The sequence below is a fragment of the Ovis canadensis genome, chromosome 19 (genome assembly GCF_042477335.2).
Source record: "Ovis canadensis isolate MfBH-ARS-UI-01 breed Bighorn chromosome 19, ARS-UI_OviCan_v2, whole genome shotgun sequence".
Lineage (NCBI taxonomy): Eukaryota > Metazoa > Chordata > Mammalia > Artiodactyla > Bovidae > Ovis > Ovis canadensis.
Window position 1 is genome coordinate 70,344,754 of NC_091263.1, and position 22,306 is coordinate 70,367,059.

The 22,306-nt window shown below is 48.1% G+C and overlaps 1 protein-coding gene across 1 annotated transcript in view; it reads right to left on the reverse strand.

Annotated features, from left to right (window-relative positions):
- Positions 1-4,821: 4,821 nt before the first annotated feature.
- The window catches only part of LOC138424288 (phosphatidate cytidylyltransferase, mitochondrial), a 47,354-nt gene continuing 29,869 nt past the window's right edge, over positions 4,822-22,306 (reverse strand). The window contains exons 6-8 of the mRNA XM_069560944.1: positions 14,737-14,902; positions 13,415-13,477; positions 4,822-4,958 (exon numbers count right to left, since the gene is read on the reverse strand). Coding sequence (XP_069417045.1) covers positions 4,882-4,958; positions 13,415-13,477; positions 14,737-14,902 — 306 coding nt within the window. The 3' untranslated portion in view covers positions 4,822-4,881. The remainder of the gene's footprint in view (positions 4,959-13,414; positions 13,478-14,736; positions 14,903-22,306) is intronic.

The window sequence follows — 22,306 nt, forward strand, 5'->3', positions numbered from 1 at the left end:
AAGTTATGAACCAACCTAGATAATATATTCAAAAGCAGAGACATTACTTTGCCGACTAAGGTCCGTCTAGTCAAGGCTATGGTTTTTCCTGTGGTCATGTATGGATGTGAGAGTTGGGACTGTGAAGAAGGCTGAGTGCCGAAGAATTGATGCTTTTGAACTGTGGTGTTGGAGAAGACTCTTGAGAGTCCCTTGGACTACAAGGAGATCCAACCAGTCCATTCTGAAGGAGATCAGCCCTGGGATTTCTTTGGAAGGAATGATGCTAAAGCTGAAGCTCCAGTACTTTGGCCACCTCATGCGAAGAGTTGACTCATTGGATAAGACTCTGTTGCTGGAAGGGATTGGGGGCAGGAGGAGAAGGGGACGACAGAGGATGAGATGGCTGGATGGCATCACGGACTCGATGGATGTGAGTCTGAGTGAACTCCGGGAGATGGTGATGGACAGGGAGGCCTGCCGTGCTGCAATTCATGGGGTCACAAAGAGTCGGACATGACTGAGCAACTAAACTGAACTGAACTGAACAGTATCTACCTTATATGGCTACTGTGAGGGTAAGATGAGCTAATACATGACACATTCCTTAGCACAGTAAGGACCATCAAATTCTCACCACTCGACACGTAAAGCCTGGAACTGTATTCAATAGAGAAAGTTAATAACAGACTAGAGCGACCCAGTGAAGACGGTCCACTCAGGATGCGGGTCCCGCAGGAATGAAGATCTGGGTCACCCAGCAGGTAAGGAGCTCTGGCCAGCTGAAGCGCCGGCTCAGAACAGTAGATACACGGAACAAGTGATGGGAGATGCTGGATGTGTCTACCGGTTCAGAAAAATGAGGTGGGTGTCCTTCCTTCCTTGCTTGATAACGTATGTACACACACTCGCAGACACACAGACTCACACACCCACTCACTCAATCACCGACAGGCACGTATGTATTTTTCTCCCCTACGATTCTCTATAAGGAGTGGTAGGAAACTTCACAGGTTAGTTTCTAGGTTACATGGTAGTCAGGTGAGACTGTGATTACAAAAGGAATTATCATCACCAAGTCCCTGGGGTCAGTCGGACACGACTTTGCGAATGAACAACAAAACAAGAGATGGATATAAAGCTCTTTTCTGCCAGAAAGCAAGCACATTTTCTTCTATACCTGCTGCTGTGGGGAGCTAGAGGTGCTGTTGCTGGAAGGACATATATGGGTTAAAGGGTACACGTGGATGCCCTGTCACCAGAGCGGACCTGGCAGATTTTATCTTGTGGGCCTCAGCCACAAGATGAATGTGGCTTTACACTCCACTCTGGACTGTAACTCCCTTTGCAGGCTTTCTGACCCGGTGACTTTCTATCTGGTTTTGCCAGTTGGGGACGGTGGCGGGAGGTCAGAGGGTGGGAAAGGTTCTGGCTTTGCCTCCAACAGCAGTGGCTGTGATGTCTGGTCCCCTGTGGCATCTGGGCAGTGGTGGCACTGTTTTGGCAGCTCCCCCAGTGGCAGGGGCACTGGGCCAATTATCTAATGCTGCAACCCCCTCCCAACCTAGTGGCCTTTAACAACAATCATTGTTTTTTGATCCCCACCCCCCCCGAGTTCTGGGAGTTGACTGGGGTCCCGTGTCTGGCTGCGGTCACTCACTCACTCGTCTGGCGGCTGGTGCTGTCCGCTGGGGCGGCTACACGTCCTCTCCATGGGGCGGCCTGGGCTTCCTCACAACCTAGCAGCTGGCCCTACGAGCCAGTGTCCTGAGAGCTGGGGGACGGTGTGGCACGACTCAGGACCTCATCGTGTAAGTGAGGCCGTCTTGTCCGCTGCATCCTGTTAGAAATGCAGATAGGCCACTGAGGCCAGTCCATATTCAAGGAGGGGGAATTAAGAGTTCACCTTGATTGGGAAGATGGCCACAGAATTTGCAAACATATTCTGGAACCACCACAGGCAGCATCTCTGGTCACATGAAACAGGTCAGCTTGGAGAGTCTATTCCAGGGATGTCAGCCACTTCCTGATCCCCGGGAGTCATCCCTTCTACCTTCTTCCTTTTATAACTAATTCCCTTGGTTAAATCCCCTCTATTTGATATACCAAGGACTGTTTCTCTTTCCCTGATGATGCTTTCTGTGGGCTATTCCCTAGCTATCCAAACTCACCATCTGAACGGAACAGCAGAGCGACTTGTAACCATGAAGTACTCTCATCTACCTAGAGCCATGCTAGGTACTGTGCATGCTTCCTCATTAAAGTTTAACGCCAGCCCTGCCAGAGAGGTATGAGCGCGTGTACCGACCTCACAGCACACAAACTGAGGCTCAGAAAGGCTAAAATAACTTGCCCAAAAACACGGCTGGGAGGAAGTCTGACTCTCAAGTACATTTATTTTTTGGGTCTTCTGGTGTATGAGAAGAGCTACTTCTTGCCAAAGAATTCCTTTTTCTTCAGAGGAAGTCTCAAGCTTTCATCCTAAGATACCTGTTTGAGGAATCTCAACTTAGATACTTCAAAATGCATGGAGGAAAAGGAAGACAAGACTACATCTTGGGGAAGCGGGACAAAAAGACTCAAGTGTTCATCAATTACAAAAGCTAGGGGGTGTGTGGGAAGAGGCACCAGACCAGTCTACAGGCCTGGGTTGGTCTCAGTCACGATGCTCCTGTGCGTTCTGTTGGCCGCCACTGCCTCTCCTGGGGCATCAGGGATCCCCACTGCAAAGTGACTCTGACATTAACTACTGAGTATCTACCGTGCAAACTAGTTCAGGACATTTTGTTGCTGCTGTTTAGTTGCTAAGTCATATCCAACTCTTTTGCGACGCCATGGACGGTGGCCCACCAGGCTCCTCCTTCCTTCCCAGGCAAGACTACTGGGCTGGGTAGCCTAGTATTCAGGGGCCTCCCCAACCCAGGGGTTGAAACTGTTTCTCGGCACTGGCTGAAGGATTCTTTTAACACTGAGCCACCAGGGAAGCGCAGTCTAATAAAAAGCTCTATTAGATACAGGGGGCACAAGCTACAGTCAAAATAAAGCCAACTTACAGGTCCTTAACAAGCTTGTTATGGATGGAATGCTTGTGTCCCCGTAACATTCTCTCGGTCCTCCATGTGATGATGTTTCCGATGTGGGGCCTTTGGGAGGTAATATGATCACAAGGGTGGAGCTCTCATGAATGGGATTAGCATCTTTATAAGAAGAGGCTTAGAGAGCTCTGCTGCCAGCTCCAGCGTGAGAGGAGACGCTGGGCAAACAGCCCTCTGTCACCAGGAAGCTCGCGTTAGAAACCACCCATACCAGCACCCCGGTCTCAGACTTCCCGGCTCCAGAACTGTGAACAATCAACTTCTGCTGTTTATGAGCCAACTGTGGTATCTGACCAAGGCCGATGAGAAATATTTTATCCAATAAACAACTGGAAATCATGTTAGCTTCTTGAAGAACCTGACCCAAAGAAACAAAGGTGTGCAGAAGAAAATCGTAACAAAAAGTAATACAAAACAAGAGTCACACTGACTGAATGCCCAGGCAGTGTCCTCGTACACAGGACAGGCAGCCTGCTGGACCTTCACTACGGTGACCTTATTCCCTTCTCAGACACGGCCAAACTGTTCAGAGACGCTAAACAACTTGCCCAAAGTCACACAGCTAGTAGCAATGGTATGGCGATTCAAACCCAGCTTGCTCGTATCCCAAGCCTCTTTGGGGTTGGAAGGAGAAGAACCCAAAGGTAAAAAAAAAAAAAAAAAAAAAAGCAGAAAGCTATTGTTCCGATTCTCAAAAGAACCTAAGTGTCTGCGATAGGGCACTGGATGATCGAAACAGTGTGAGGTGGGGACAATCTGAGAAGAGAAAGACGAAACCAGAGTCTGGACTGAAGAGATGGTGAGGAGACAGATGATGAGATGCTGAGGGGACAGACCTGCCTCCCAGCACCTTCTCCTTTCCCAGCTTCCACCGGGCCGCGCGCTCCTCCCGCATGAGCGGGAGGGGAGGTGGACTCTAGTGCGGCACGAGCTCAGGCTCCCGTTTCGGCCTGGCTCCCCCTCATTACAGGCGCAGGGACTGGAAAGTTATCATTAGGGCCCAGGAGCCCAGACAGAGGCTTGCTGGAGTTTCCCTGCTTTTGTAAGAGGGCTTCTGAAGGGAACCCCCCACACCATCTCCCCAAACCTGGATGGGGCTGTGGTCAGCGGTCTGAGTTAAGAGGCTCGGGAGTCGGCCTTCGTGTGATGTCAACACAGCAAAGGGCAGGGAGAGTCTGGAAACTGGTCTGTTAATGTGCTGATTCAAACCGACACTGACGCCCACCAGCCTCTGACTTCCCAGTTCTCTGACCTAACGAGTCCTGTGTTGTTTCCTCCTCCCCAAACACTCCCGTTACACGGGGAAAGCTCTGTACCTGGTCTGTTGCAGGCTCCTCACTCGAGTCACCTCCATGCACCCTCACGGAGAATCAGGAGGAATGGAAGACACCCAGATCCAGGAAGATGCTGATGGGGACTCTCACCGGAGAAAACCGAGTGGGTGAGATGGAGCCGAGGCAGACAGAGCCAAACCTCCTGCCCTGATGAGGGGCTGCTGGTCCGCAGCGCACGCACCACCTCTCAGGCCTCTGAGCCTCGTGGACCCAACAGACCGCAGCTGAAGCTCTCAGGACAGCAGGGCCCAGAGGCGCTGCGTGTACAGAGGCTCTTCTCATGCTGAGTCCTCAAACGTACTGGGTCCCACAGGATAAACACGCGGCACAGGCATTTCCAAAATCTAGGAAATCGCATCCTGGAAACCGAGATATCTTCAAATTCAAGCAACGGGTCAAAGTAACAGACACTGTTCTGTCAAAAAGGACCACTTTATTCAACTAAACGTAAAATAGATAAAAGCAAGCCAAAGTCAGGACGTTTTTCTCAGCCATCCTTTCCACATTTTATGCAGTTTGAGTGAACTATAAACCACTGATTTCTTCAGACCTAAAAGAGAAAAGAGGAGAGAGTGAGACACTGAGGCTCCCTGGGCGGATGCTCACTGGAGGCGCCACGACGCTGGGACTGGAGGCGTGTCTTTGGAGTGGAGCCCAGTGGCACTGACTGAGGGGTCTAGGAGACCCAAGGGACTGCCCTGATCGACCGGAGAGAAAAGACTGATTCGACATCTGCCAAAGCAGAGATGCAAAGGCGCCCGAGCTCAGGGCTGAGGGAGTCCTTTCAGTGAAGCGCGTGTTGCAGCCTTTGACTTTAGCACCACGTTCCCATCACCCTCTCCCTGGAGGTGCTGGGTCCGCAGGCCTGACTCCCCAGCGACTAAGACGCTGCTCCTCCTGGTCTCACGGCGCCTGTGCTGACGCCCAGCGCGGCACTCGTCACACTGCGCGGCGCTCACCTATCCTTCTGCCCAGCCCTGGAGCTCCCGGAGGACAGGGGCCTGTCCTATTCAGCCCCGTGTCCCCACTGCCTAGTGCGGCCCCAGCACAGGGCAGGTGCTCAGCAAACACTTGCCGTGATGGCGCAGACGCACCGTGATCTGCCCCCAGCTACGGAGCCACAGGTGCCTGAGGAAACGGGAGGAAGGCACTCAGGTTTGCGGCCGACCACGCGGGCTCTCTTGCCCGTCAGCCCTCACAGGAGTCTATCTGCAGACAGTGAGATCATGCAGTCTGTTTCAGGGCATGGCTCAGAGATCCCAACGGTCTTTCTCACCCTGAGATCCAGACTGGGGTGTGTGCAGCAGGTGTGACATGCCGCGTGGGCACTGCTGACGAGGTCACAGGACCGGTTCCCCAGACTCCGCACCCTGGGGTGTGAGTGCTCTAGAAAACACCCGGCCATGTTACCTGGAGGCGGTCAAGTGCACTCAGGATCTTTTACGAGGCGACTGCAGGCAGGGGCAGGTAAAAAGGCAGGGTACCAGTAAAATCATTAGCAAACGCTTCTAGAAACCCTGGCCTCGCTTGTGCACTGAACGAGGACTGCAGAACACCAGCCTCGTCAAGAAACTCGCAGCCCCTTCCCCCGCCTCCACCCTGCCTCCACCCCTTTCTCCCTGGAGCAAATGCTCTGGTAAACCTCACCCACTAGAGCACCAGGACAGGAAACACATTATGTAAGGTGATTTTAGAATTCCAGCCAGAGCAGATCAAGACAGTCTTGCAGCTGCACAGAGGCTCAAGGCAGCACCCGAGACACAGCTGGACAAGGAGACGTCAACACGAGGGTCCCAGCTCAGCTTCGCCAGCCTTGCATGCAGACTCCCGGGAGCCTAACACCTAACTAAGGTGGACACACCACCGCCCACGAGTGCCACCAGGAAGCCACTGTCTGCTGCTAGTGGAGAGAAACCCCCCTTAATTACAGTCACTCTCTTCGACGGTTCTGCCAGAGGCGTTTTCAGGGAATGGAGGGAAAGAGCCCTGCAATGGGAGTAAGGAGAATGGGGTGCTGGTCCCAGCTGGGCACGGCGACTTCCCTTCTCCGGGGCTCGATTTCCTGGTCTGCCAAGTGACAGGGCTGGACTACGGGGGGGTTCTCCAGCAAGGCGCCCACAGACAGGCTTCGAGGCCAGTCTGAGAACTCTCTCAAGTCCCAGGGAGGTGTCTCTGTATGCATGTCTCTGCAGACACGAGTTTTAGTGTTTTTTTAGGCCTGGAGTTTTAGTCAGATTCTCCCAGGGAGCCAGGCTGTATAGATGGTTAAGATCTAAGACATCAGAGTGAGGGATCTTTTTCACCTTAATATTCCAGCTGCAACCAAGGCGAGGGACTAAACTTCATGAACCTGGAGGGGCAACATTTCCTAAACAAGACAAGAAGGCTGCCAATCTTAAAGGACAAAACCTTAAAACTGGACTGAGAAGATTAAGGATTGCTCATCCAAGGACACCAGTGAGACAGTGAGACGACAGGCCTGAGTGGGCCAGTTTAGCATTCCACATGTCCAGGGAAGGACCTGTACCCAGACTATGCAGGGAACACAGTGCAGAGAAGGAAAGGCAGACAACTCAACAGAAAAATGCACAAAAGCAGAACAGACACTTCACAGAAGAGGACATCCATGTACGCGTGTGAACAAACACCAAGACTTACTGTTCATCAGCAAAGTGTAAGTGAAAAACTCCAATACCACCCATCCACTCCCCTCCCAGAGGGCTGAGCACGAACAGGCCACACTACCAGGCCTGGTCCCAGGGGCTCTGCAGCAGGGCTCTGCGGCCGGGAGGGCCACCGGGACACTGGTCAGCCAGTATCCACCACTGCTGGACAGCCTCACGCTTTATGACCCAGTAACGCCACCTCTGGCAGCTCACACGGTGAAGAATCTGCCTGCCATGCAGGACATCTGGGTTCGATCCCCTGGAGAAGAAACAGCAACCCCCTCCAGTATTCTTGCCTGGAGAATCCTGTCGACAGAGGAGCAGGGCAAGCTACAGTCCATGGGGCCGCCAAGAGTCAGACATGACTGAGCGACCAACACTTTCATTTTTTCAATTCTGCCCCTAAGAAGAGAGCTAACAGAAAGGCATAACTTTGCTCACCCAAAGATAGGCACCAAGACATGCCGAGCAGGACTCCTTGAAATGGCCCCAAACTGCAAACACCCCGACTCTGCTCCCTCCCCAGCGGGTAGAGATGCAGGTCTCCTCAATCACCTCCTCTAAATCAGGCAGCTCCTTATTCACCTGAAGCTGGCCATAACAAACTCGGATTAGAATCCGAAGTCAGGATTCAGTTTTGAAAGCCACCGGGAATCTACCCCAACATATGGCTCCTCAGGCTTTCCTTCTGTTGACATCCAGCCTGTTTCATGGGACCTACAGCAAAAACACTACACGTGTAAGACTATGAATCCCCTACACGATCTTAAACGGACAAGTTCAGCGACAGACAAAATTCTCTGGGAAACAACGTGAGGCAGAGATGAGACCAGGCTGAGAGGGGTCCACCTCCCTATAACTCTGTACTTCAGATCCACAGGAGAGGAAATCAATAAGCCCTCAACAGTCTTGCAATTAAAAGAAAAAAAAATCTCTTCTGAGGTGGTTTTATTTTTAAAACGTTCAGGTTTAAATGATAAATACATTACCAGAAGAACCTTCATTCTTATTCTTTTTATTGAAATAATAAGTTCTTATTATTGAAATATGGAGGTACCCAAAAACAGGGATAAAATGCTTAGTCATAAGACATGAGAAGGAGAGCAGAGTCAGTGATCCTTCCATCACTTCAGGAAAGGGCTGGTGAGCACAGACGCGAGGCATGTGGAGTCTTTTTAGGAACAAGACTAAACCTGTTTTTGTGAAAGCTGAATCTTCTGAAGCTACAGAGGTTAAGTAGGTATTGACCCCCAAATTAGTTCTGATAGACCAGCAAATCAGACAGGGGGAAAAAATAAAGCAAGAGATTTTCAAAGTTAAACTTGCTATGCTCTCCGTGTTCCCTCACCTCCAGGAAGGGGACCACCATCTCCCACTTCCCAAGCCATGAGCCTGGGAGCCGGGCCCCCTCGGCGCCATCTAAGCCCTGCCTGCCCCCTGCCTCTCCCTGTGGCCCCGGTCCAGGCCTGCCTCCTCGCTGGGCTGGCTGCGGCGGGCTGACCGCTTTCCCAAGGAAAGGCAGCACATCCCTCGAGCTGCTCGCCAGTCTCCAGCTGCAGCAGTCTTCCGACGATCCTCCAGGGGCTTCCCTCCGCCCTCATTGAAACTCTGGATTCCCGTTTAGACTTTTAAGGGCTTTCCCCTGTCTGGTCCCTGCTTGCTTCTCAGTCAAAACTCCTAACCCCAGATCCATTTCTCTCCAAGCGCCCAACTCCAGCCCAAACAGATTCCACCTCCCTCCACTCAGATTAGAAACAAGAGCGGCTGTGGCTCCTGTTAGCAGGTTGAGTTGCAGTACAATCTGTTGCTGTGGTGAAGGGAGGCGCAGGCCAGGAACGGGGAACTCAAGCGTCCACTCCCCCGAGCTGCCGCCCTGAGACCCTGACAAGGACTGGGCCACTCCACTAACAGCGGTCTGTGAAGTCCGCGTTACTTCCCCGGTAACCGACTCCCAGGCTAGAGGGGAAGAAAGTGTTTGGTTTTGTAAGGAGTTCGGTGCTCACCCTGGAGCATGGAGGCATCTGACGGTAGGGGAATCTCAGAGAACTAACACAGACAGAGGGCCAGACCACACAGGACACCTGCCATGCCACCCATCACAGCCCACTGGAAAGGGAGCCCTCCCCGCTGCCATGGACACCTGGCTTCCATCCTTGTCCAGGAAGAGAGTGACACTAGGATTCAGACTCACTTGAGTCTATACAGCACCTACTAGCGCTTTATAACGGAGAAGGCAATGGCACCCCACTCCAGTATTCTTGCCTGGAAAATCCCATGGACGGAGAAGCCTGGTAGGCTGCAGTCCATGGGGTCGCTAGGAGCTGGACACGACTGAGCGACTTCACTTTCACTCTTCACTTTCATGCACTGGAGAAGAAATGGCAACCCACTCGCGTTCTTGCCTGGAGAATCCCAGGGATGGGGGAGCCGGGTGGGCTGCCGTCTATGGGGTCACAGAGAGTCGAACACGACTGAAGCGACTTAGCAGCAGCAGTAGCGCCTTATAAAGGACATACTGGGCGATCCCAAAACACACCGCGAGCTGCGTCATCAGCATCCTCTCCATTTCAAAGAAGAAAGGCTGCTTCCATCCCAGGTTAGGAGCAAAGGCATGAAGCACAGCTTCACGCCAGTCTTCTGACTGCAGCCTTAGCTCAGCTCTCCTTGACCTTAACAGTGCGCGAATACAGAAGTTCTTCATGAGCTAGGGAGACCCTTCCTTCTTACTTGTAGAGGGGAGGAGTGGTAATGGCTACAAAGGAGGAAAAGCGCAGACAAATACACTGGGGTCTCCTGGCCCTGCAGCTGACACATTCGGTGGCTGAAGACTGCACAGAGGCAGGACTCCGGAAGGTTCCAGAAGAGGGACCCAGAAAAGCCAGGCGGAACGACAGCCGTGACTATGACAGCAAGAGGCCTTCTAAGAGCGGCGTGCAGGAGCTGGGGTCCTGCAGCTCGCCGTGAAGTCAGAGGACAGGGAAAGAGCAAACCAGCCACTCGGGGCCTAAGGCTGCTAGTTTGGTCCAACTGGGGACCTGGGAACGGGCGAATGCTAGCTGAACGTGACAGTGCAAGGGGGCATGATCTAAAGAGAGGTCAGGGAACTTCTTGGTAATGAGACCAAAGGGGAAAGACCAGGAGCGGTGCTAGATGCTTTTATATGTCCTAAGATTGAGTTTTCACAACCCAGTGAGACAAGAATAATTGTCCCTATGAAATGAAAACTCAGAAACATTAGGCAACTTACCCAAGTCACAGCAGTTAAGCTGGGATTTGAACCCGAGTCTCTGGGGCTCACAAACCCCTGCCCCTAGCCTGGGCCGCCTTCAGCACAGCCCTCCACCACCATAAACCAGAGGAGCAGGGCCCAGGGGGCGCAAACCTGCAGAGTGTGCAGGAATGCGCACCACGTCTCACAGCACCTGCCGCCCCAGAGCAGGCTGCAGACATCCTGTCACTCTGCTTCCACGACCCAAGCAGGCGCCTTCAGAGGGAGAGGCAGGCAAGCAGCCAGCCCGGGGAGCTGTCGGGGAGCAGCACTGAGCACTAAGCCAGCAGCAATCGGGGCTCCGGGAGCCGTGAGGGGTTACCTACTGCCCTCTGCTGGCGACCAGGAAGAACAGGCAGAAAGAGGACCCAAGAGTCATTTCAGGCTGAAGGGTCAAGAGATGATCAGGATGGATTTTTAAAAACCTTTTATTAGAGATAAAGTCAAGACAGCATAATATGCTGGCACGTATCTTCACCCAACTTCAACAACTCACGGCCAGTCTCAAGTCACCACCCCGCCATATGCACTTCCTTCCAACGAGTTTTCTTTCCTCCTTTCACCTTTTCATTTTATAGTTGAGCACAGCCGATTAACAAGGTTGTGAGAGTTTCAGGTGGACAGCAATGGGTCTCAGCCCAAACGCTTTTCTTCTGAAGCGAATCTCAGACATTGTCATTTCATCTGCAGATCTTTTAGTATGCGTTTCTCAAGAAAGATTTACTTATTTGGCTGCAAGGAGTCTTAGTTGTGGCATGCAGAGTCTCCAGTTGCAGCATGTGGGATCTAGTTCCCTAAGAAGTGAACTTGGGCCTCTGGCATTGGGAGCACCTCAGCCACTGCACCACCAGGGAAGTCCCTTCGTATGTATTCCTAAGGAAAATGATTGTTTAACCCAACGGCATCATTATCATGACTAAAAAAAAAAAGAGTAAAGCCAGTAGTTCCTTATAGCACAGGAAGCCAAAAATAAAGCGCCAAAACGTCCAGCCTCACCCAAGGAGGAGCACGGTGAGGGAGCTGCAATCATGCACACACAGGGACAGCCTGAGCCACCCGCACAAAAGAAAGCCCCTCAGCTCCAGCCTGGCCAGGACAGATCAGCAAGAAAGCAGCTTAAATAAAGATTTTAACTGGAAACACAAAGCCATGCACCCCTGCGTGGCAGGAAAAGTCTTCAGCTGAGTGGATCTGGCACCTGAGATACTAAACCTCTGCTGATGGGCTGAACCTTCCCGGAGATTCGGGAGGATGAAGCCTGGCTGTGTCCCCAGGCTGCTGGGGCGAGGCGTGAGGAGGTGTGACCATGCAGTGGCCTGGCACTCTCCACCCAGGGACGAGAATCAGGCTGGACGACCACGCCCTTCTGCAGGTTCCCTCTGTGCATTTGTCCCCTGCGCTGCGAGCCCCTATGTCTGTGCCGTCTCCTCTTCTAGAGGGTGAAGCCCCTGAAGGCAGGATGGTGTCGCGCTCACCTTGTACTGTCCTGCGTGGTGAGCACCTGAGGGATGCTAGGTGGATGGCTGATAGAGAGACTGAGTGAAAAAAGCGTGGTGTCTGCAACACAGAGTGTCAGAAAGGATGGGGAAGAAAAGAACTTTCATTTACCACAGTGTCAAGGTTAACTGGTAACCCACTTTGGCAATCTGACAATATCCAAAGATACGTTCAAATGCTTAGGCCCATAAAGCAAGAACAGGGTGTTTTAAATTTCAAAAAAAAGGAATATTCTGAGAATAGAAAAAAAGTAGAGATACTAGAAATTAAAATAGCAAAAATAAAACAACAATAGAAAAGCTGGAAACTATAGTTGAGAAAACAAAGCAAAAGAACAAAGAGATCAAAAAAAAAAAGAAAAAACCCAAAGGACTTGTCTCAGAGGACCAATATTTGAGTAAAAGGAATTCCAGCAAGAGAAGAGAGAAAACAGATGGGAAGAAAGAATACAATAATTTTTCCTATATCCTTATACTCTGAGTTTCCAGACCGGGCAAGGAGTATCCAGTATAACAGACAAAACAGACTCACATCAAAATATACCACTGAGAAACCTCAGAGCCCTGGGGGAAAAAGAAGACCTAAAAGGCTTCCAGAAAGAGCATACACAAAGGATTAAGAATCAGAATGGCTTTGGACCTCAACAGCAATCGGACAAGTGAGAAGATAACCGGAGCAACGATACCAAAATTCTAAAGGACAATTACTTCTAATCACCGCCAGCCTAAGTCTCAGTCAGTCAGGTGGGAAGGTGACTGAAGACAGACCTGGCCACACACGAGCTCCAAAGCTGCCTCCCCAGCATCCCTTCCCAGAAAGTGCCTGGACGGTGTGCTTCACCAAAGTGAGGCTGTGCACCACGAGAATCAGAGATGTGAGACACAAGGGTCTCTCCCACGAGACAGGTGATGACAACTCCATGGGAAAAGAAAGTTGTGTCGGGAAGGAAAAGTGTATCAGGCAGCTCAGCAATGAATCACAGTAACACAGCCAGACAACGGGAACAAGAAGACGTCGTCAAAGCTACGACACAACCATTGAGCACAGAGAGCTCAATGGAGGGATGGACAGACGTACTGATGTACGGACGTGTATGTGTGTCTGTGTGTGTGTGTGTGTGTGTGGTGGGGTAGCTGAATTCATAGATGCTGCCTAAAATTAAAAAGGAGAAGCAGTAATACCAGCCCATTATCCAGGGAACCAGCAGTGAAAACATAAATAAACCAGCAGGAGAGTCAGCAGGGGTTGTCTTTGGAGAGGAACAGCGGGGGGTGGGGGGGGGCAGGGCAAGGTACTGCTGTTTCGGCAACATCATCATGAGTAACTTTCAAAGATTTAACACCTCCAGGGAAACCCTGCCCATACGGAGTACCTGGGCAGCCAAGCCTTCCAGCAGTACCTCAGGGCCCCAGATTACAGCACCATCTGCCAGTCTGTATCCTAGGTTATGACCAGCAAAATCCAGCCTCTGACAAGTACTTGAAGGATACAGATAAAGCTTTACATTGTAACCCGGAGTGCTGAGGCTGCTCAGTCCAGCAGGTATGTTAAGTGTGGGTTTTTAAACATTCTTACCGGCAGTGAGAACGCCTTTGGTGCTCTGTCTCATACTGGAAGGCCTTACAATTGCTGCGAGCCCTGTGAGGAAAAACCAGCAACAATGCCAAAAAGGCCAGATGTTAGTCGTCGTAACACTTTAAAAACTTGAAACTAAATATTCATTCCAGCTATCCAATAACACCAGCAACTCCATCTCTGTCCTGGTGTCAGAGCGACTAAGGAAAAGGGTTATCAGGACGGACGGCCGGGAGACCCGAGCTGCCAGCTGTGTCGCCGACCAGCTTGTGTGAACCCAAGCAAATGAGCGACCCCTCTGGGTCTGGACCACCTCATCTTACGACCCGCAGGGAGGAGGGGGTTAGGTGACTCTCGAAGGTCATTTTTTCACTTTAAACCTGCTTAAGCCTGCTGGCCCTCAATTCCAAGATGTGAGAAGATTGGGGGGGAGAAAACAAACACCAAACACTACATGTTTCTGCGCAGGAGGCGCTCATCCTGCAACCACGCACAGCACTCCTCGGTGAGGACGGCGAGGGGCCCTTCAGGCCCTCAGAATGGCAGCAGAGCTCACTCCGTGGCCAGCGCCACGCTAAAAAGAAAACAACTGGAGACGGGCCTCCACGCTTATCTTCAGGAGAGGCGCCCGGCGCCCTAAGCACACATGCTGCTCTGCCCACCGGGCAGCCTCGCCTCGCAGCACCACTGTGGTGACCTGCATCCTGCCAAGGCCCGGCTGCTCCCTGGGGAAGCTCAGCAGAGAAGGGTGAGCCGATTCATAACGATCTCCTTACTGTCTGAACCCGTAAATACCTGTAACCTCTGAAGGTCAGGCTCAGATCTGGGGTTCACCCTAGGGAGGATTTTGGTACATACTGGGGATAATGTGTGAAACATTTCGGGTGCTGGACCTAGTGCATACACATGAGACACACCAAGGGGGCATGGGCCCAGGAGAGTGGTGCTCTTGATGTTACAAGAGCATTAAAAACATCACCAGTCTCCTCCTTCCTCAGACCACCACGGAGAACAAAGCCACGTCTTTGTAATAACTCCTAAAAGTTATGCTTTTGGACTGAAAGAATCATTGTTTTCCTCTCTGACAGTGATTTTGACGAGGGATCTGAAAATAGAAGGAATTTCAGCACCCTACTTCAAACGAATGAGAATTTAGGCTGGGAAAAACCCCAGACTGTCAGCGCTTTCTTCTTCCTAGAGGCACTTTCTCTCTCCATCTCTAGGCTAGAAAGAAGAAAGAAGCCGTCTCAGCCACAAAGTTTGCCTCCCTCCTCCTGCTACCCCCAGCCAGCACCTCCTCCCTGTCAGATTCACGCACATACCTAGACGCACCACGTCGCCACAGTCAGGGTCATGAGCAACTTGTAATAAAGTCTCTTCCACATCTCTGTTTTTTCCAGGAGGGTCCATAATATGATTTATTTGCTGTTGTAAGGTTTTGGGCAATGTCATTAGCTGAGTGAATTGTCCTTCTGGGCTTTTATCGATCTAAGGGAAAAAAAAAATTTGTTGATGTCTATGGAAGTGCTTTGATTGCTGTAACTATTCAAAGACACAAAGCTTCTTCTTAAAACCATACAAAGTGAATATGAATTCACCTTCTGGACTAGGCAGTGTGCTAAGGAGACTTTCTCCTTTCTGAAACTGAATGCCTAAATGTTAAGGAGTCTCAGCTCCTTCAAACAAGCCAATACTTCTCTGTTTGTACCTAAGAACACAAATTTCTTTCAAGAATCAATTTGTGACTCTCAGTTAAAAAATTTTTTTCTATTTGTCCTAAATCCAGTAGTTAAGTGAAGATTCAGGTAAAACTGACACCCCAGCAAATCAAGCACTCATTTTAAACACAGGGACACACAGTAACATGGCCAGGATCACACAGCCAATCAGAGAGTGGGATCTAAACTTGTGTCTCCTGTCTCAACTGTAGGAATAAACTGATGACAGAGACCAACCTTTATTCACCTTTAATCCCCTGGCACATAGTAGGTACTGAAAAAGCAGTGGCTGAATAAGGGGATGAATAACTGTACCAATAAATCTTAGCTGTCATTATTTCTTAAACAACAGTAAGTTACACCAATGGTTTTTGTTCCTAATGTATTCTAAAATATATCAAGTTTAAAGATAAACACAGAAATAAAACATATGTAAAACTATGCATTAGACTTTACTTGGATACCTTTGGATCAAAATTTAGCCACAGAGCTGGGTCCACACCCAGCTTCCCTAACTCTTAGTCTAATATACTTTACTTCATGGAACTAAATTTTTCCAAAATCGCATAAACATCGACTGCCTGCCAAGGTGAGTAGCAGTGTCAGTGCCCTCAACAGCTCATCACATTATTCTCTAGTAACAATGTCGTGTGTTCTTCTAACAAGTGTTAGGTTTTAACTTAAAGGGAACAGTAAGAAACGAAATTAGACAAAAGAATGTACTCAGTTTTAGATTCAGATTTTTCAGGTATGACCACCCTTCTTGATGATCAGAATTCATGCACTCTACCATTTTTTTTCATTAAACAAATATTTAATGAGTACATGCCTAATGTCTGGATTTTCTAGTTTTATCTATAAAGTCTTTGCAGAAAAAAATAAAATGCTATTAATAAGAGGCTCCGCTAAGGTGAAGGGTTTCTTTAACCTAAATGTTTCATACTAATCATTGAGATGTTCCTAAATTCACAGGATTCAATCTCTACTTGTCTTTCGCTAGATAAATGACCCCAAAATGTGAATATTTTATAAAATATGCTAGAAATGACGTTTATAGACTCATGTTTTGGGGCCGAGGATTGAGATTAGTTAATAGGCTCTTATATTTCTCTAAGTCTTTACCTATGAAACTTCCAGGAATTTCAGAGATGCCAAAATGGCTTGAGTAATATGAGGAATGAGAAAACAGCATTTGTCACTGCTTTCTCTGGAGCAAACAAATGCACTGGAGTTTTTGCTTCAAAGTATGTGTTTAAAGACAAAATATTAGGTGACATGTTCAAAGAAGCTGCAAAATTCTAATCATCCTTACTCTTTGGTTCTCATTAAAATACGAATGTGAAAGCAGTTAAATTATGAGTCACATTGCATTTTAACAGCAGATATGGAAAAGCCCACCTGTTATATGACTCCATCTACAGAAGTGTCTGGAACAGGCAAATCCATGGAGCAGAGAGTAGCTTAGTGGCTGCCTGGGGGAGGGGAAGCTAGGGACTGCTAATGGCAATGGAGTTTCTTTTCGGAGTGATAAAAATATTCTAAAATCAGATAGAGGTGATGGTTGCACACCTCTGTGAAGAGACTAAAAACCACCAAATTTTATGCTATGTAAATTATATCTCAACATGGCCTGATGTTTTTAAAAACAGATATAGGCATATGACAGTGGCTGCTGTGTTGTACCAACCAGATCCTGCTTCAGGGCCAAGGCACTCATTCCGCTACCTGCTGGGAAAGCTGGCTGACTCCCTCTCTCGGAGTGCCTCCTAGAACTGGGTACAGCCAAGGGAGCTGCCTGTTTCCAAAGACTGGAAAATGCAGGGCTTTGAAGGCTTGGCCTCCTTCCTCCAAGCGGGGACAGCTCAGAAGGGCCATCAAGTTCCACAGTGCCAGCACACGATCAATCAGACGATGTCTTCATTTCAAAACTCCCCAATCCTGATCCTACACAATTGGTACCAAGAGTAGTCCTAGAAAGCATACTGTTCAGATGGTACACTGGCGCTGTCCCGACGGAGAAGGCCAAGCGGAAGTCTCTGAAGCTGCCATTCTCACCCTCTCGTCAAAAGAGCAATGAGAAAAGAAAACCACACCCCAGGAGAAATGGCAAAGACTGAGGTCACATGTAGACCTAAAGGATACAGGGTGTGATGTTTCACTGTATATGTCAACTTGGCTGGGCTACAGGGCCCAGGTGCCTGGTCAAACTTTAGTCCAGATGTTACTGTAAAGGCGTCTTTTTAGATGTAATTCACATTGAAGCCAGCAGACACTGAATAGCAGAAGACCCCTTTTAATGTGGACAGACCTCATCCTGTCAGTTGAAGACCTTGAGAAGAAAGACTAAAGTTCCCCGAGGCAGAAGGTCTGCCTCCAGACTGCCCTTGGACTCAAGAGAACAGCAGACTCCTCCCTGGGTCTCCAGCTGGACCTGCAAATTCCAAACTTGCCGACCCTCACAATGGAGCGAGCCAATTATCTTGTGTAATCTCATGCTGGTCCACTACATCAATGACATGTTGCTACTGCCACCTGGTGAGTAGTAAGGGGCAAGGACATCGGCGGCCTTGGCAGCTGTATGCACTCCGAAGGGTAAAAGACAAACTCCATGAAGTCTCAGGAGCCCAACGCAGCAGGGAAGTCTTCAGGGGTCAAGAGATCTGGAGCATGCTGGGACATCCTCTCCAAAGTAAAGATCAACTGAGGAAATCTCTATCTCTCATCACTAAGAAAGAATTGCGCCGACAGGCCTCTTCAGGTTTCGAGGAAAGATAATGCAGACATGCAATGAGAACGGAATGCTCTCTCTCTCTCTCTCTCTATATATATATATATGAAAAAAGAACATTCAGAGGAAAATAAAAATTCAACAGATCTGTTGGAATATCAATTCAAACAATTATTCTGGAAAGCAGAACAAAAAAACTAAAGAAACAGGAATGAGGGGAAAAAAAAAATAACCAGACAAGGAGGTCCAACAACTGATAGGAATTCTAGAAAAAAAATGAAGACAATGGATCTGAAGGAATGGTAGAAGAGAATTTCGTTACAGAAATGAAAAAATGATTTCCTAGAACTGAACATCGTGCATTTCCAGAACAGAGTCACAAAGTGCCAGAATAACGTGTAAAAACCAGGGGAATTTCCTGAAGGCTCAGTGGCGAGCACACTTCCACTGCAGGGGCACAGGTTCCATCCCTGGTCAGGGAACCAAGATCCCGCAAGACTCGTGGTGTGGCCGAACGAAACACAAATAGCAACAATGACGAAAAAGCATACACAAGGCAAAAGCAAATCATCATGAAATTTGAGAATACTGGAAAAAAAGGAAAAAATACTAAGTAGTATCAGAGAGATAAAAAGATCACATCCAAAGAACAGGGAATCTGAATACTGCTGGACCTTTCTGTTTTAATATGTTGGCTGTGCCCCTGAGCATGTGGGACCCTAGTTCCCCAACCAGGGGTCAAATCCAGGTAGGGTCAAATCTCTGCACTGCAAGGCGGATTTTTAACCAGGGGACCACTAGGGAAGTCCCTGTTGGACTTTTTAGTGCAACAGAAGAAACTAGAAGAAATAAAGCCATGGCTTAAAAAACTTCTGAGGGAAAATTACTTCCAGCCTAGAATCTGATGTCTAACCTAAACCCATCCATCAGTTTAAGAGTAGAATTTCCAGATGTACAGGATCTCAAAAATTTTACCTCTTTCACAAGTACACATTTTAGTACTTAAAAATATAAACTGTGAAAGAGGAAAAATTCAAGAAAACCAAAAATTAGCAAAAGGAGAGGGGAAGAAATTCTTAGGTGATGAGGAAACAAAGCTTCGGAGAAGAGCTGTGCAGCGTGTCTAGAAAGCAGCCAGTCATGAAAGGAACTGGGGACACAGGACTCCAGGAAGAATGTCCCCAGGAAAAGCAAGAAACAGAGAAAACACCTGATATGTTTGTCTACAATGTAAGATGTTTCATAGATTTGTAGGAGAGTTTCAGGGTGAATTAGTTACACGTATGTACAAAATACAAGACCTTCTAGAACCAACATCAAAAGAAGATGTCCTTTCCATCATAGGGGACTGGAATGTAAAAGTAGAAAGGCAGGAGATAGCTGGAGTAACAGGCAAGTTTGGCCTTGGAGCACAAAATGAAGCAGGGCAAAGGCTAACAGAGTTTTGCCAAAGAACGCACTGGTCATAGCAAACACCATCTTCCAACAAAACAAGAGACGACTCTACACATGGACATCACCAGACCGTCAATACTGAAGTCATGTGGATTATATTCTTTGTAGCCAAAGATGAAGAAGCTCTATACAGTCAGCAAACACAAGATCTGAAGCTGACTATAGCTCAGATCATCAGCTCCTTATTGCAAAATTCAGACTTAAATTGAAGAAAGTAGGGAAAACCACTAGGCCATTCAGGTATGACCTAAATCAAATCCTTTTATGATTATACAGTGGAAGTGAGAAAGAGATTTAAGGGACTAGATCTGGTAGACAGAGTGCCTGAAGAACTATGCACAGAGGTCAGTAACACTGTACAGGAGGTGGTGACCAAGACCATCCCCAAGAAAAATAAATGAAACAAAGCAAAATGGTTCTCTGAGGAGGGCTCACAAATAGCTGAGGAAAGAAGAGAAGCAAAAGGCAAAAGACAAAGGGAAAGATACACCCATCTGAATGCAGGCTTCCGAGGAACAGCAAGGAGAGGTAAGAAAGCCTGCCTCAGGGATCAGGGCAGAGAAACAGGAAAACAGAGTGGGAAAGACTAGAGAGCTCCTAGAGAAAATCAGAGAGACCAAGGGGACATTTCATGCGAAGATGGGCACAATAAAGGACAGAAATGGTAAGGAACTAGAAGAAGCAGAGAGATTAAGAAGAGGTGGCAGGAATGCATGGAAGAACTGTACAAGAAAGGTTTTTAATGACCCAGATAACCCAGACCATGGTGTGGTCACTCACCTAGAGCCAGACATCCTGGATGTGAAGTCAAGTGGGCCTTAGGACGCATTATAACAAACAAAGCTAGTGTAGGTGATGAAATTTCAGCTGAGCTATTTCAAATCCTAAAAGGTGATGCTGGTAAAGTACTGCACTCAATATGCCAGCAAATTTGGAAAACTCAGAAGTGGCCACAGGACTGGAAAAGGTCAGTTTTCATTCCAATCCCAAAGAAAGGCAACACCAAAGAATGCTCAAACTATCACACAATTGTACTCATTTCACACACTAGCAAAGTAATGCTCAAAATTCTCCAAGTGAGGCTTCAACAGTACCTGAACCAAGAACTCCCAGGTGTTCAAGCTGCATTTAGAAAAAGAAGAGGAGCCAGATATCAAATTGTCAACATCTGTTGGAGCATAGAAAAAGCAAGAGAATTCCAGAAAAACATCTACTTCTGCTCCATTGATGACACCAAAGCCTTTGACTGTATGGATCACAACAAACTATGGAAAATTCTTAAACAGATGGAAATACCAGACCACCTTACCTGCCTCTTGAGAAATCTGTATGCAAGTCAAGAAGCAACAGTTAGAACCAGACATGAACCAATGGATTGGTTCAAAACTGGGAAAGGAGTATGTCAAGGCTGTATATTGTCACCCTGCTTATTTAACTTATATGCAGAGTATATCATGAGAAACGCTGGGCTGGATGAAGTACAAGCTGGAATCAAGACTTCTGTGAGAAATATCAATAACCTCAGATATGCAGATGACACCACCCTTATGGCAGAAAAGAGGAACTAAAGAGCCTCTTGATGAAAGTGAAAGAGGAGAGTGAAAAAGCTGGGTTAAAATTCAACATTCAAAACACTAAGATCACGGCATCCCATCCCATCACTTTCTGGTAAATAGGGAAAAAATGGAAACAGTGACAGACTTTATTTTCTTGGGCTCCAAAATCACTGCAGATGGTGACTGCAGCCATGAAACTGAAAGATGCTTGCTCCTTGGAAGAAAAGCTATGACAAACTAGACAGCATATTAAAAAGCAGAGACATCACTTTGCTGACAAAGGTCTGTCTAGTCAAAGCTATGGCTTTTTCAGTAGTCATGTAGAGATGTGAGAGTGTGACCATAAAGAAGGCTGAGCACTGAAGAACTGATGCTTTTGATCTGTGGTGCTGGCAAAGACTCTTGAGAGTCCCCTGGACTGCAAGGAGATTAAACCAGTTCATCCTAAAGGAAATCAGTCCTGAATATGCACTGGAAGGACTGATGCTGAAGCTAGAGCTTTAATACTTTCATCATGTGATGCGAAGAGCTGGCTCATTGGAATAGACTCTGATGCTGGGAAAGACTGAGGGCAGGAGGAGAAGGGGGTTGCAGAGGATGAGATGGTTGGATGGCATCATTGACTAAATGCATGTGAGTTTGAGTAAATTCAAGGAAACTCAAACAGTGAAGGGCAGGGAAACCTGGAGTGCTGCAGTTCATGGGGTCGCAAAGAGTCAGACATGACTTAGCAACTGAACAACAACATAGAAATCAAGAAAGTCAGAAAAAATGGACTGATTAACTCCAAGAAAAACAAAGTTGTACTGGAAACTAAATTTCACAGTAGTGTATCTCAGCAGTGAAAAAAGCCAATTGTCCTAATAAGGTAAATATTGACTATTAATTCTAAACTATATAATAATTATGTATACATGCACGTCAGCCACTTCAGTTGTGTCCAACTCTTTTCAATTCCATGGACGATAGCTGTCTAGGCTCCTCTGTCCATGGGATTCTCCAGGGAAGAGTACTGCAGTGGGTGGCCATGCCCTCCTGCAGGGGATGTTCCTGATCCAGGGCTCAAACTCGGGTCTCCTGCATTGCAGGTGGATGGATTCATTTCCCCAGAAGAACCATCCGGAAAGTCCATGGAATAACTATATATGGAGCATAGGTGAGTGGTGGTGGGGAGAGACAGGGAAAGAGATAAGAGCATGAAAGTGTGTGTGTGTGGATGGAGTGCATAAGAGTAAAAAATCCTCACGTTCCATAAAACGATAACAAAAAAAGTGCAAAACTTTTTAAAAAATCAAGAAATAACAGTCAAATCATATTACTTGTAAATATGGAAGTAAACACCAAAAGAATCAGGGAAGGAGATGAAAGCAGTTGCTCTGGGAAGTAGCACAGACAAGCAGGAAGCTGTGCAACACAGAACTGCTGTTTTTTGTTC